Source organism: Hibiscus syriacus, unplaced genomic scaffold (assembly GCF_006381635.1).
Source record: "Hibiscus syriacus cultivar Baekdansim isolate YM2019G1 unplaced genomic scaffold, ASM638163v2 tig00110056_pilon, whole genome shotgun sequence".
NCBI lineage: Eukaryota > Viridiplantae > Streptophyta > Magnoliopsida > Malvales > Malvaceae > Hibiscus > Hibiscus syriacus.
The window spans coordinates 446,328-460,412 of record NW_024062580.1 but is presented as its reverse complement, the minus strand read 5'-3'; the positions used below and the strand labels follow the sequence as shown (position 1 = coordinate 460,412).

Here is a 14,085-nt window from a genome sequence, read left to right as displayed (position 1 = left end):
TATAGATCTCCTCTTCTAAATCACCGTGCAAGAAAGTCGTCTTTACATCAAGTTGAGCTAGCTCCAAATTCAACTGTGCTACCAAGGCCAACAATATTCTAATGGAGGAATGCTTCACAACAGGGGAAAATACATCATTGTAGTCGATTCCCTCCTTTTGAGCGTAGCCTTTAGCTACCAATCGTGCCTTGTAGAGAACATCTTTCTTGCTATGAGATCCATCTTTCTTTGCAAATACCCGCTTGCATCCAATTGCTTTTTTACCTTTCGGTAATTGTGTCAGTTTCAAGTGTTGTTCTTTTGGAGAGATTGCATTTCTTCATCCATGGCACTTTTCCACTTATCACTTTCCAAGCTTTGTATTGCTTCTTGGTAAGTGGTAGGGATATCATCATCAACAACTGAAAGAGCATATGTCACCATATCAACAAATCGAGCAGGTCTACGAATTTCTCTCCTTGGCCTTGTAATTGCAAGTGGTTCTCGTGTCTCCAATAGTTCTTGGGTTTGAACCTCTTCATCTTTGGATTCTTCTATTGGAGTTGAAGAATCAGCTGTATCAACGTTTGGGATCATCGTCTGCTGAAACTCCGCCTGTTTTGGAGTATGCTCCACCTGCTGCGGAGTACTACTTGTCTGGACAGCTTCATTTGTTACCTTCTTTACTAGGGCAAATTCATCAAAGGTAACATCTATGCTACAAATTATCTTCTTGGTTTCCAAACACCAAAGGCGGAATCCCTTCACTCTATGGGTGATTCCCATAAAGAGAGCCTTCTTTGCTCTCGGATCAAGCTTGCATTCCTTCACATGATAAGTAGTGGATGCAAATACATGTAAGGAATCATAATCAGTAGCAGGTTTTCCAAACCATACCTCCAATGATGTTTTTCCTCCTATGCTTTCCACATCTTACTTGCAAAAGTCTCGTTCTTATAGCCATACTTCTGCTCCCTGGTAAGACAAGATCAAATCGTGTTGCACGCCAAACGATTGATGGTTCCCCATTCTTTGTCCTCCATATATTTGGGCTTTTCTTCCTTAATGGTGATGTCTAGACCTTATTGGAATAAAGCGTCTAACACCTCGCCTTGCCACATGCCAAAATGACCGGATCCATCGAATAACTCCACCGAGAAATTTGCATTTGACATCCTCCTCCTCACCGGTCCGGATGAAGAGCTTTATGTCTCAATTGATCCGTATTTTGGCATTTTAATTCTAACGAACAATATTCAATAGCATGAACTGTATCTTTTCATCAACGGGACCACCAGGATAACCTCAACCGAAGCTCTAATACCAATTATTGGGGAAACCGAGTTATTTCTCACACGAACGTAGTTTCAAAATTGATCTGAAATATAAAGATCAAAACAACCAAAGGTTGCACAGTGGACAAACCCGTCAAACTACTGAATATTGAAACACAATGGAAAAACTGAATAAAGAACAATAAAGAAGAGAACATACCAAATTTACGAGGTTTGACGAGAATATCGTCTACTCCTCGGGCACCACACCGGATGCTAACTTCACTATAAAAAAATATTACAACAAATGGAATTCTTTAGAATTCCCAAAGTGAGAGAATGAAGAAAACAAGATGAAGAGAGAACTTGTTTTTGGGATGATTTCTAAAGAAATACTTAGGCCTATTTATAGTTGAGTTTTAAGGACTAAACTTATAAATAACCTAATATTTTAGGGATCAAAGATGAAAAATAAGTTGGCCACCTACCAAAGAATTGTTTAATGTGTACAAGTTAGCCACCAACCAAAGATGTTAACTTTGCCAACTTTCAAATTTGCCAACTTTCAACTATGCTAATTTTTCAAGCCAAACGTAACAATCTCAACATTTCACATTAAATATATGTTGGGTTCCAGGTTTCAACAATGAGCTTGATTTCTTGTCCAGATGAATCTTGGTGAATTGAACTGATCTTTTAAAGTTTTATGCAGAATGGCTCTTGTAGATGCTCATTTTTTCCGGGGATTTCATTCGAGTTTTGCTTGGGTTTATATTACATTATTATTAATATTTGGGGGTGTTTAAAATTATGTAGGGGCTACTTATCAATAATTATTTATGGGTATGACCATATATATTATTATTAGGGGAATATGTAACCATTATTATATACGTATAAACATATATAATAAGTAATTAAATAATCGAACATATATATTTATATATATAACAATAACTTAAAATGCACTATTTTTTTCTGTTACTCCCTACAGATATTACAAACCCAAAACAGCAGGCCTGAAGTGAAAAGATGACCAAATTACAAGTAAACCAGAGCAGAGCCAGTTTGAGGCCTAAGAAGCAATAACCCAAAGGTTTAGGGTTTGAAAAACACTAGCGCTACATCAAAGTCTAGCGTCGCCAGAAGTTTGGGACCGTCAGATTTGCTAACCAATCTGATGGTCCAGATTGATGATAACATAGGGTTTTCTATAACCCTAAAATATCAGGGATGCCAGCTACCGTCCAAACCTATCGACTGTCGGATTGGAAGGGCCTCCGTGTTTTTTTAAGTGACCAAGGGAAAACCATCGTCGTAGTTCCCCTTGTTTTACCATCCTTTCATGTTGATCCTATTTTCATATTTTTTTGTCTGATTTTGACCTGCATTTCTTCGTCAATTTCATGTTAGTCCTCTTACAGCTCATGGTCTTTACTTGGAAAATTTTACTCGAGTAAAACCCTAAAATTTTGTAAAATCGAATACACTTCTTTATAAAGAGGATTGGTAATTTTTAATTTAATTTGTTTTGGTGCATTTGAATATTACGATGGAACGATAATATTTCTTTATTCCGATTGGAATAAGAATTGATTGCCTCAAGGTATGAGGGGTCGTTTCTTCTCGATAGGAAATAATTAAATATTATTAGGTTCCATTTTAAAATTCATAAAGTGTTGTTTTATGGGATCATAAGCTAAATTAAATTCGAATTTGTGAATTTCAATGCAAAGACAATTAATTAATCGACTAGGTACCGATCTAGGGCTCTGTGGGGATGCTAATCCTTCTCCACACGTAACCTACTCCCTAACTCGAATTTTGGTAACACAGACCTCAAATTTATTATTTTAATTAAAATTAATATTTTTATTAAAATAACAAAATACGTTTTCGGGTGCCCAATCACACCCTAATCAAATATAAGTGGCGACTTCTCGAACCATAGTTTTTAATTTTAAAAGGGAATCCCAAATTTTTTCGAAACGATAGATTTTTAAATCACATTACTTTTTAATTAAAAATTAATGTGTTATTCGAAAATCCAAAAATCGTTTTTGTGTGTTTGATATGCGCCAAACTGCCGGGCCTCTGGAATTTGTTAACGGGTTGACAAACAACCCAATTCATACAATATATTCTACACTTAATTCAACCCTTCCCTCAGGTGTTACAACTGTTCTGTCAGCGTCATCCTCTGGCATTTGTCTGTGGAACTTTGGTGGATCTGAGCAGAGGTGAGTTGTACATTTGATAAGAAATGTAATCTATGCTTCTTGTGTAAATTATCCACAACATTAACAAATTTTGTTCCTTCTGGTTAACAATGTTTAGGGCTAAGTTAGATAATTTCTTTTGTTAGTTGACTACTCTAATTTGTAAAGCTGTGCCTGTCTAAGAAACTTTTGGCTTACTCTTTTGAAGGCCATTTATGGTTTTGGAGGCTGGTAATCAAGGAGCATGCATATCTCTTGCTTATTCTCCTAGCAGTGATGACATGGTTGCTTCATTTCGCCCAAGAATTGACAATTCTAGCGAGATGACATCTTCTCAATCCTTACTAACTGCTGCTCATGCTCTTGAGCAAGGGGTTCAAGGTTCCCATGTTCATTTGAAGAGAGTCGGAAGCAACTTCTATCAGAAGTTGGCGGTTACATGTGCCAATGTCAATGATGTTCGATTGCTATGATCCACAGTTATGAACATAGAGAATCATGGGTGTCTGTTTGTATCAGGGGATGAACTTACCTGTGAATTGGTCTTGCAAGAGTTGCCATCTTTTACTGTTGTTCAGCACCTTAAGTCACCAAAGCAGCCTATTTATGATGTAAAGTATGCACATGCCTGAAAAGGAGGTTTGTTAGGTTGTTTAAGTGAGGGTATTTTGCTGCTGTACAGTAATCATGCTCTAAAATAGATTTGGATTCTAACTGGGAATCTGTCCGAAAGAATTCCTTTCCTAACGAAGATGATTGTGTGTGTGTGTATATATATATATATATATGTATGTATCTTTACGTATATTTAGGGCCATCTGATGGTTGAGAGTTATTGCAGTGAAGGTTGCGATAACTTCTGTTGATATTGTACGAGTGCCTTGAACGTGATTGCAGGTTTCTGAATGTTCCCGGAGGTGATCGACCCGAATTTCTTGTTTGTTCCTTGAATAATAGACTATTGAGCAAGGGTGAGCATTGTTTTTTGTTGTCTCCACTTGCATTGTATTATTATAGCTATGGTTTGCAATCTAATTAGACGATTTAGCTAATTTATCCTGCATAAGATTTAGCTAATCTTGTTATATATATTATTGTCTTACAATGTTGACAATGAAAATTTTAGTTTTCATTGACTATTAGGGGAGCACCCCGAGCTATTGTTTAGGCTCTCAATTTTTATATATTTATAATTGGGGTCTTAATTTCTATATTTATATTTAATTCTTTTGTTTATTATCTCTTAGTCATATTTAAGGTGTTTTCTTAATAATAAAAATAATGTGTTTGACAAAATTTAATTATTTTATTATGATTTGTTGATATAATATTAAATTAATTATTTAAAGTAATAAAATATGTGGTTTAATTTGAAGTTTTCTTTTGAGATTTCGAAAACGTTCAATCCGGATGTGTTAATATCAAATGTGGTTAAGACTGAAATTCGAGACGTTGGACTGACTGTGATGTAGAAACAGTATTTCTCAGCAATTTGAGAGGCCACCATGATTGATCCTCAAAGCTGGACTACCAAAGGACAGAAATCACAATGAATGAAAATTATTACGAAATGACAAAAGAAGAAAGCATTTTTATACTACTTTAATAAGAGTTGTAAAGCTCCTTACCAACGACCCCATTGTTTTTCATTCTTTTGAATTATTGTTGCCCAAATCTCATTCACTAATCCCATCAACATAATTGCCTTAAATTACAAAATCAAGTATTTCCTATTATTTAAAGTGTTACTTCACGCATGTTTTAGATTCTTTTCTAGGAGGTTGCTACTCAACTTTCTTGATTAGATCGTGAGTTGAAAATCATACTAGGGTAAATCACAAATAGATACTAACTCGCTAGATTTTTAATTTTATCAATTATATCATTGAACTTTAATTTTACATTTAATTATGTCACTCCGTCGTTAAATCACTATTGAGATGATGATAGGGCTAAAAATTGATGATGTGGTCTACCACACCAAAACAATATTGTTTTGATGCGACTATTATGATGTCTAATATGACAGCGTTTTAGACATTAAACTCTGGGGTATATTGATTTTGACACTAAACTTTTAAATAATTTATTTTTCTGGCATTACACTTTTCGTCAGTCACCAATAGCTAATCACTGTTTGTCATCGATTATCTTTTGCAACAAAATAAGTATTAAAATGTTCGTATTTTACTCCTCACTCTTCTTATAGGGTTATTTTTCACGAAATCCACTCAAAATTGATGAAATTAAACAAAGAATCTACTATTTTTTATGTTTAGAAATTTTATTAGATTTATGAGATTTTAAGTGTTAGTTTTAAAAGTGAGAAGTATTATTTCAAGAAGACGGACAACATACATCAAAACTAGCCTCATCTTGAAAGAGATCAAAGTATTAATACGTTAAACTTTTAAATGAATTTTTATTGATTTTTAGTGGGTTTATTGAAAAATCAATCATATGAGAAGAAAGTGTAACGCTAAAAAGTAATTTGTTTAAAAGTTTAGTGGCACAATTGATACATATGTAAAGTTCAATGCAAAAAATGATGTCATTTTGGGTATCAATCGTCGTCACCAAAACGACGCCGTATTGATGTGGCAGCCATCTCAACAACCATTAATCATGTCATTGTCTCATTAGTGGTTTAACGAAAGAGTGTCATAATTGAATGGAAAACTAAAGGTCAATTATATAATTAGTAAAATTAAAAGTTTAATGACAAACAAGTCAGCAAACAAAGTTCGGTGGTATTCGAAGTAATTTACCCTTATATTAAAAACCTTTATCACAATCTCATAACTAGCTAGGAATCTTTTTCCTTCAATCTTCATCCGAAAAGAGGCTTTCAGCAGCATTTGGCAAGGCCAAATATTATTATATTAAAATATACGCATTAATGTAATCCTTTAAAAAGTATTAGGTTCAAGTAAACAAATGATCATTAAATAATGCTGAAATGATATTTTTGGTTTCTAAATTTTAATTTCGATCACAAAATGATCACAATGCCGTGAGTTTCCATTAATTATCATCAAAGGCGATGACATGGCACGCTAAATTAATAGGTAATATCTAATTTAACACCTCAATGTTGTTTCCCGGGGGTGCTGACGAAAGGGGTGAAGAAGAGTTGCAAGTTGGGGCCTGGAAAGGGAAACCTTATTAATGAATACTTAAATACAAGCTTCTTTCCTAGTAATCACATTCAAGAACAATCCTTGAGTTTCTTCAGCTCAAAACAATGAATAAATAGAGATGTAGAAGAAGCTTGTGTTAAAGCATCAGAATTCGAATTCGTAAAAGGAATAAAAATAAAGAATGACAAAAATTATCCATAACCATAATCTTGAAGCTGCTGTAAAGACAAGGCAAATTATGACACAGGGGCTTCTGGCAGTTGCAGTTTTCAGAAACAAGATCTGGATATCACTACTTCTCCAACCCAATGAAATGGACTAAGTGGAGAAAAGAAACAGTCAGGTTGATGAACTAAAAGTCCAAATGAGATTTGACTTGATGTTCACTGTTTGCCTTTTATCATGTGCGCCTGCATTATTACTGCCAGTAGTTTTCTTCTGGAAAAATTTCTTCTTTCATAAACTTCTTGGATCCCACATGACTTGTTGAGTGATGGTCATTAAAAATAAAAATAACAAAAATCTACAGTTAAATTCTGCTTTTATTAAGAAGTGATTACTGAAACAACACACTCAATACACCCATGACCCCATATCCATGGCTTCATCATCCCATTCTCTCATTGTATTAGAGCAATCAAAACAAAGATGGTAAAATTATTTCACATGGAGAAGTAAAAAGAAAAAAAGGAAATAATTTTGATTGAAATGTTATTAACTTCATTCACTTGGTCCAACACTCTGGGGTTATGGCATGGTTCCTTTTGGGGTCCCTGCAATAGTTATAGACCATATGGTATCTTTGAACCCATCTCATTGCTCTACGTTGTTGCATTGTGAGCCCGCCGGACCGGAAAGGCGAGGCTGAGACAGGCCGGCACCAAGCGGGCGCATAGGCGCTGCAACCTCCTGCTTTGAAGTTGGTGTACTTTGCTACAAAAGGTTGGTATCTGTAATCAGCTTTGTATTTCCCATCTTCAGTTGCCCATGATGAGGCATCCCATATCGAACCATACACCCACATTGGCCTTAAAGGAAATGTTGCAGCACTCTTCCTCGGATACCTCCTTATAGGCACATCATCTACTAAGAATCTGATACAGATATCAACATATAGAATACATTCTAGACAAAATGAAATGTGTATACATTATTGCAGCTGAATAAAAAACTATTCATGTTTCATTCTTATTTCAATACACTTACATGATATCTCTAGGACTCCAAAGAATGGCATAGTGGTGAAAATCTTTGGTAGGATCAAACCAAAGATGAAACTTCATTTCCCTGCCAATGATTTTCCCATCCCCACTCCCTCTGATATACACATTTGTTTGTAAAGTGTAAGGCTTCCCAAATGTAGTTCCTAGGAACTCAATGTCCACCTCATCATGGAACCCTGGATGAGCTTCATTGTTTGATAGCTGCCATTTGTTTGATTTTCTAATTAGAAAAAAAACTGTGCATTAACAAAGAATATGAAGCTAGAAATTAGATTAAGTTCCTTCAATTTCTCACATAGAAAGCTGTTATGACCCCTGCAGTATAACCAGGTTGCACTTTAATGGATGCTCCAAAGTAACCAGAACGAAAAGGCTTAACTGACTTGAACCCACTGCCTGAAAAAACCAAATCCAAAGCAGTTAGAGAAGGTAACAAATACCAGATTGATATAAGCAGCTACTAAAAAGTAAGTACCTGAAGTTCTGTCAAGCCAGATTGTTAATGCATTTTGGTCTACACTTTGATGAGCAGGACCCCAAAGATTTCGAAACCCTTTATAAAAGCTCATAGGCCTAAACTTAGAGCTTGGCCAGTAACCAGGTGAAGGTGGCCAGCCAGCATTGGCTGAAGGAAACAATAGAATGAGAATAAATGAGAGGAATATAGCCATGGTGAAGAATGAAAGAAAGAAAGTTGCAGAGGGGGGGGGGGAGGTGGAATGATTGGGAGTGTATAAATGGTGGTGTGTGATTTGTGATTTGTGATTTGTGATTTGTGATTTGTGACTTGTGAGAGAGAAGCTGTAAATGAAGAGTATGGCAGGCCAGCTCTGATTAATTAAAAAAAAGGGTAAAGTACTCAAATGACCACTTAACTATGGTCTTGGTGTCAATATGACCACCGTATTTTCAAATTTAGAATCACATAATTATTTAAGTGGTTTCAATATAGCTAAATAAGTCACCTACTGTTACAAAATAAACGACGTAGCTTATGTGGTTGTTATTGACTAACAGTAAATCAGAGGTCTACATCTACGCCATTTGTTTTGTAATGGCTAGTGACTACATTGAAACCACTTCAATAGTTATTGGATCGGATCATATTGTAAAAATTGGAATTATAATGGTTAAATCGACACCAACCTTACAGTTAAGTGATCATTTAAGTAATTTATCCTTTAAAAAACGAAAAGATAGTGGGGTCACATTGGGACATGGAGGAAGGTGAAGAAGAATCAAAGGCTTAATTACAAAGTACATACAGATTTGTTTGCTCATAAACTACAACTATTTTGCTTGGATTTATATGGTTGGAAGCAAGCTAAGAAAAGAAGATGAGATGCAGAAAAGGGTAGATGGGTATCTCTTAAATGTGTTTTCTTTTCCCCCATCTCCAACAGGATCATTCACGTGCTATTTTCTTTTCTCAATGAAAGCGACGTACACTCAAATGGATTGTGTGTTTTTCTAACCATTCTTGGCTGAAAGAGGGTTCTTTTCAACGTAAGACAACACCCGGTTTCAAGTCAAATTTGTGCACCAAAATGTGAGAGTAATGGTGTAATTTTTTTAACATCTGAAGGCGGTTAAAGAGAGTGGGACATCATCTATCTTTTCTGGGGCCTCGTGTTTGATTTTGATTAAACTTGTTATTGATTGATCACCTCCGATGCTATTATTTCTGAAAATTTCTGATTGCCTTCTTCATACTAACAAGCTATAGGCCAAGTTTCTTATAAAAAGGGATAAACTGCATGTTTAGTACCCAACTATCACTTTTGTTCCGTTTTGATAATCTAACTAAATTTTTATCAATCATACTTAACATTTAGTTTTGGTTTTATTTAGGGCACCAGCTATTAAAAAATTAACAGTGATGCTGACGTATTACTATAAGATAATGTCTTGTCACTATTGAAAAAGTGAAAAAATATCACAACAATAGTTTTATTAATTTTTAATGGTAGATGACCAAAATAAAACTAAATAATAACATTAAGTACTACTTTGAAAAATTGGTTAGATGATCGAAACGAAATAAAATTGATAGGTGGAATATTAAATGTGTTTTACCCTAAACCAGTAACTTTATTGCAATAAAATGTCCACTTGCATTTGTTGCATTGAAACTTTTACAAAATAGTTTCTGTATTTTCTATTTGTTCCATTAAACATAATTTGATCAATTAATCAATGGAAGATAAAATAATTTTTTAATAAATTAACATTTCCTCTTGAAAACAATAAATTAGCTTTTTTATATATAAAAATGATTTTTACAGTGAAAATTAAAACATACATAATAATAATTTTATTTTCACTATCAAATTTTATAGGGGAGCAATCCTGATTACTATTGCTAATTAAAAAGTTGTCATACGAAATGAATTTTAAATATCTTTGAACTAAACAAAATAATTAAAATTAGTAGAATCATTCGATGAATTCATTCAAAATTATTTTTATTTATATCATTTCTAATTAAATTTTGATTTACACTAATATTTTCAATACAACTGGGATTATATGTTCGGCGTTTTTCTCGAAAAATTACCGGTGATCGGTATATTTATCGATCTAACACCGGTCATATTATATTTTTCGATCTAACACCCTTAGCAGTAAAGCGCGCCCCCTGCACCGCGCTATATGCTGATTTGGCGCCACGTAAGGTAAGACGCACCCCCTGAAGCACACCTTATGCTGACATGGATACACGTGGATAAAGCGTGGGATAGGTGTGTAATTACACCTAAGGCGCGGGGCAAGGGCCGCGCCTTCCCTGTGAATTTGACACACGTCAGGAAGACGCGCCCCTGCAGCGCGCCTTAAGTGTAATTACACAACTACCCCGACTTCAATACCCCCAAACCTCCCTATAAATACCTCCATCCTCAATCACTTTCATCACATCAAATTCTCTCAAATACTCTTATAATCTCTTCTAAGGTATATTTTATTATGTTTTTAATATTTTGTATTTAATTTATTTAATTTATTTAAGTATTTAACTTATTTAATATTTTACTTATTTAATTTTTTTGCAGATATAAAATGGCAGACGATCTACTTCGCTTGGATGCAAATCATATATCTCGACATTTTGCTGATACGGTAACATTTTAACGTTTTAATTTAATTTAAATTATTAGTAATAATTTGTTGATTTATTTAATGCATGATTATTAGATTAAGAATTAATTTTTGTAATTATATAATTTTAGGAGAAGGACCATATATTAGATCCATTTATTAGGAATCTTAAGTTAGTGATACCTAGTTGTATCTTGCCATATTTAGTAGAGGCTGGATTCGGTTACATAAGTAGATATCAGGGTCACTGTAAGATAGAGCCAGACCTGATTTCTGCCTTAGTAGAGTGGTGGAGGCCGGAGACCCATACATTCTATCTTCCGTGCGGAGAGTGCACGATTACACTTGAGGATATTTCTATGCACCTGGGGCTTCTGGTGGATGGAGATGTGATATCAGAGATCGCGCATGGTTCCTGGACTACTTTGTGTCGGGATAATCTAGGACGTGTCCCAGAAAATTTTAACGGTGGTCGGATATCGTTAAATTTGTTAGATGCCAATTTTTGTGATTTGAGCGAGGACGCGTCTGAGGATGAAGTTAAAATGTATGCATGGGTATGCATACTGTAGCTGATAGGAGGGTTGTTGATGCCGGACAAATCGCGCAACCAAGTTCACTGCATGTGGTTGCGACACCTTGACGACTTTTATCTGGTCGGATCACTCAATTGGGGCTCGGCAGTTTTGGCTTTCTTGTACAGAGAGATGTGTCGAGCCTCTGACTACAGGCGTAATGCTATCGGCGGATGTCTCCTGCTGCTGCAGTCTTGGGCATGGTATCGATTGCCCTTTTTATGTTCCGTTGTCAAGAACCCATTCGTATTTCCACTACTATTGAGGTAATTGTAAAACTGATTTCGTATATTAATCATTTTATACAACGTATAATATTTTTTTTCCTCAAATAGGTGGTCTACTGATAGGAAAAATCATCAGGAGCTACCTGATGATTTAGAAAAAATTAGAGTACTCATCGATCAACAGGCTGGCACACAGGTATGAATATTAATGTTTAAAAATTGATTTTAGATTATAGTTATATAATTAGATTATTATTTTGATAAAAATTATATATATTTGTTTTAGTTTGAATGGGTGCCATATTCTACTGATGATGTGAGGGTGGTGATCCCACCTGAGTTGAGGGGCTCATCAGATGTTTGAATGGTGATGGTCCCCTTGATCTGTTATGCGACCGTCGAGTGGCACTCCACTGATCGCATGCTCCGGCAATTTGGTTGTTTTCAACCAATTCCGGAAGCACCTCGCAATATGGATGAGTTACATAGCACAAATAGACGTGGCAAGATGATACAAATTGGTGGGTTGTGTTGTGGGAGGATCGACATCGGTGCCTTCCCCGTAGAGAGCCCATTTTTTATAACCTCTTGATGGTTGCTGAGGGTTATTACGAGTGGTTCAACAGTAACGGAAACCGTTTCTGCTTCCCGAGGATGCATGAGGGTATACCTTTCCACGACGTCGACAGAGACGTTCACCGACATAGTACCATCGTCCCCCGACTTGTGGACGGAGAGCAGGTTCTTCCGGTTCATCCTCAACTGCACCAGCAGGACCTTCACAGTAGCCATCGCATCCATTTATGATGCCACCACCGCCATTCCCTTACCTGATGCCGCCGCCGCTACCATCACCCGGTTTTATGACCCCGCCACCGTCACAGATGACCCCTCCAGGAGGCTATTATGGGTCTATGTTTACAGATCTGACTTAGGGTTCATATACTAGATATTTGGCGAGTTCAGCCTCATCACTCATGGCCGCAACACAGACACCTCCTGTACAGTTTTCACACTCAGCGATGTATGGGTTTTATGAGTTTTTCCAGTTTTCGCAGGCCGGTGGGATAGTCAGTCATACACCTCCAGGGTCCTTATTCTATGGAGGTGCTTCATCGTACCTACTCAGGACGATGACGATGATGATGGTGATGATGATGACAGCGAGGAGTCACAACCAGTGATACGAAGAAATCCTCCTCGAGACCGACAACCACTGCCCTACGGAACACATTCGCGTCGTAGGCATCGATAGATTTTGTTTTTTATTATATTTAGTTTATTGGACTTTTTAATTGTAATTTTTTTATTATTTCTCATTTAATACTTACTTTATTTTGTTAAATTTGTTGGACTTTTTTTAATGTATTTCAGTTAATTTTGTTTATTATCATTTAATATCAGTTATTGTAATTTGGTTATCATTTACCATTTAATACTTATTGTAAGTTTGTTGTATTTAAAATTATTTTAAAATACCAAATTGTTATCAATTTGGTAAAATTTAATGATTGTGTTCGATAACTCTCTTAAGTTTGTCACTTATTATCTCTTTTATTATAATCACATATAACGCAAACGTTCAATCTTGAATTATTGTATCGTTTTTTTAATCTTCATCAGCGATTATTGAATGACATTAACTTGAAGTAAATGCAAATTGAAGTACAAGAATTATTATTTGATAAACAAATACATCATTTCCTCATCAATTGTTACTTGATGGCAACAGAAGTGGACATGTTTTTCTAGTGTGTCCTGGGTTTCTACAATGCCCACATCTTCTGTCTTGTCTAGATCTTTCTTTGCAAAATTAAAATGATCGAAAAGAAAACACACTACATCAGTTTCACTTACCCATGCGCACAATTAATTGACGCTCATCATTCTTCTTGTACCTTCCATGGTAGTTCGCAGCAATGTGTCGGAGACAATACCTATGTTGGACAAAGGGTGGTTGCCACATTAGACCCAAAGACTCCATTGTTGCTTTGATCCCAGCTCCGCGATCTGAAATGACACATATGTTTTCCCTCGTGATAACATATGCACATAAATTTCGGAGGAAGAAAGCCCAAGAATCTGTATCTTTTCCTTCAACAAGTGCAAAAGCAACTGGAAGAATGTTGTGATTGCCATCTTGGACAACTGCCAATAATAAAACTTGCTTGTATTTTCCATACAAGAAAGTCCTGTCGATCTGGGCCACAGGCTTGCAGTATTTGACAGCAAAAGTTCGAACGTTGTATAAGTTAATGGCAACAATGATGTTGGAAATCTGTTCTGCAACGAAGACATTCTTCTACTACTTCCAACATGAATCTTCCTTGAAATCTTCGTTATCAGCTCTTC

The 14,085-nt window shown here is 35.7% G+C and overlaps 2 protein-coding genes across 2 annotated transcripts; one reads left to right on the top strand and one right to left on the bottom strand.

Annotated features, from left to right (window-relative positions):
- Positions 1 to 3,318: 3,318 nt before the first annotated feature.
- Positions 3,319 to 4,223, top strand: LOC120214213. The gene is made up of 2 exons (XM_039212160.1): positions 3,319 to 3,493; positions 3,681 to 4,223. Exons 1-2 carry the CDS (start codon positions 3,327 to 3,329, stop codon positions 3,943 to 3,945), a joined length of 432 nt encoding a protein of 143 aa, XP_039068091.1. The 5' UTR covers positions 3,319 to 3,326; the 3' UTR covers positions 3,946 to 4,223.
- A 3,038-nt stretch (positions 4,224 to 7,261) lies between these two features.
- LOC120214215 (probable xyloglucan endotransglucosylase/hydrolase protein 32) lies at positions 7,262 to 8,592 on the bottom strand. The gene is made up of 4 exons (XM_039212162.1): positions 8,311 to 8,592; positions 8,131 to 8,231; positions 7,819 to 8,036; positions 7,262 to 7,706 (listed from the first exon to the last, which is right to left on the bottom strand). The coding sequence occupies exons 1-4, from the start codon at positions 8,504 to 8,506 to the stop codon at positions 7,337 to 7,339; spliced, it is 885 nt and encodes a 294-aa protein (XP_039068093.1). The 5' UTR covers positions 8,507 to 8,592; the 3' UTR covers positions 7,262 to 7,336.
- Between the last annotated feature and the right edge of the window lie 5,493 nt (positions 8,593 to 14,085).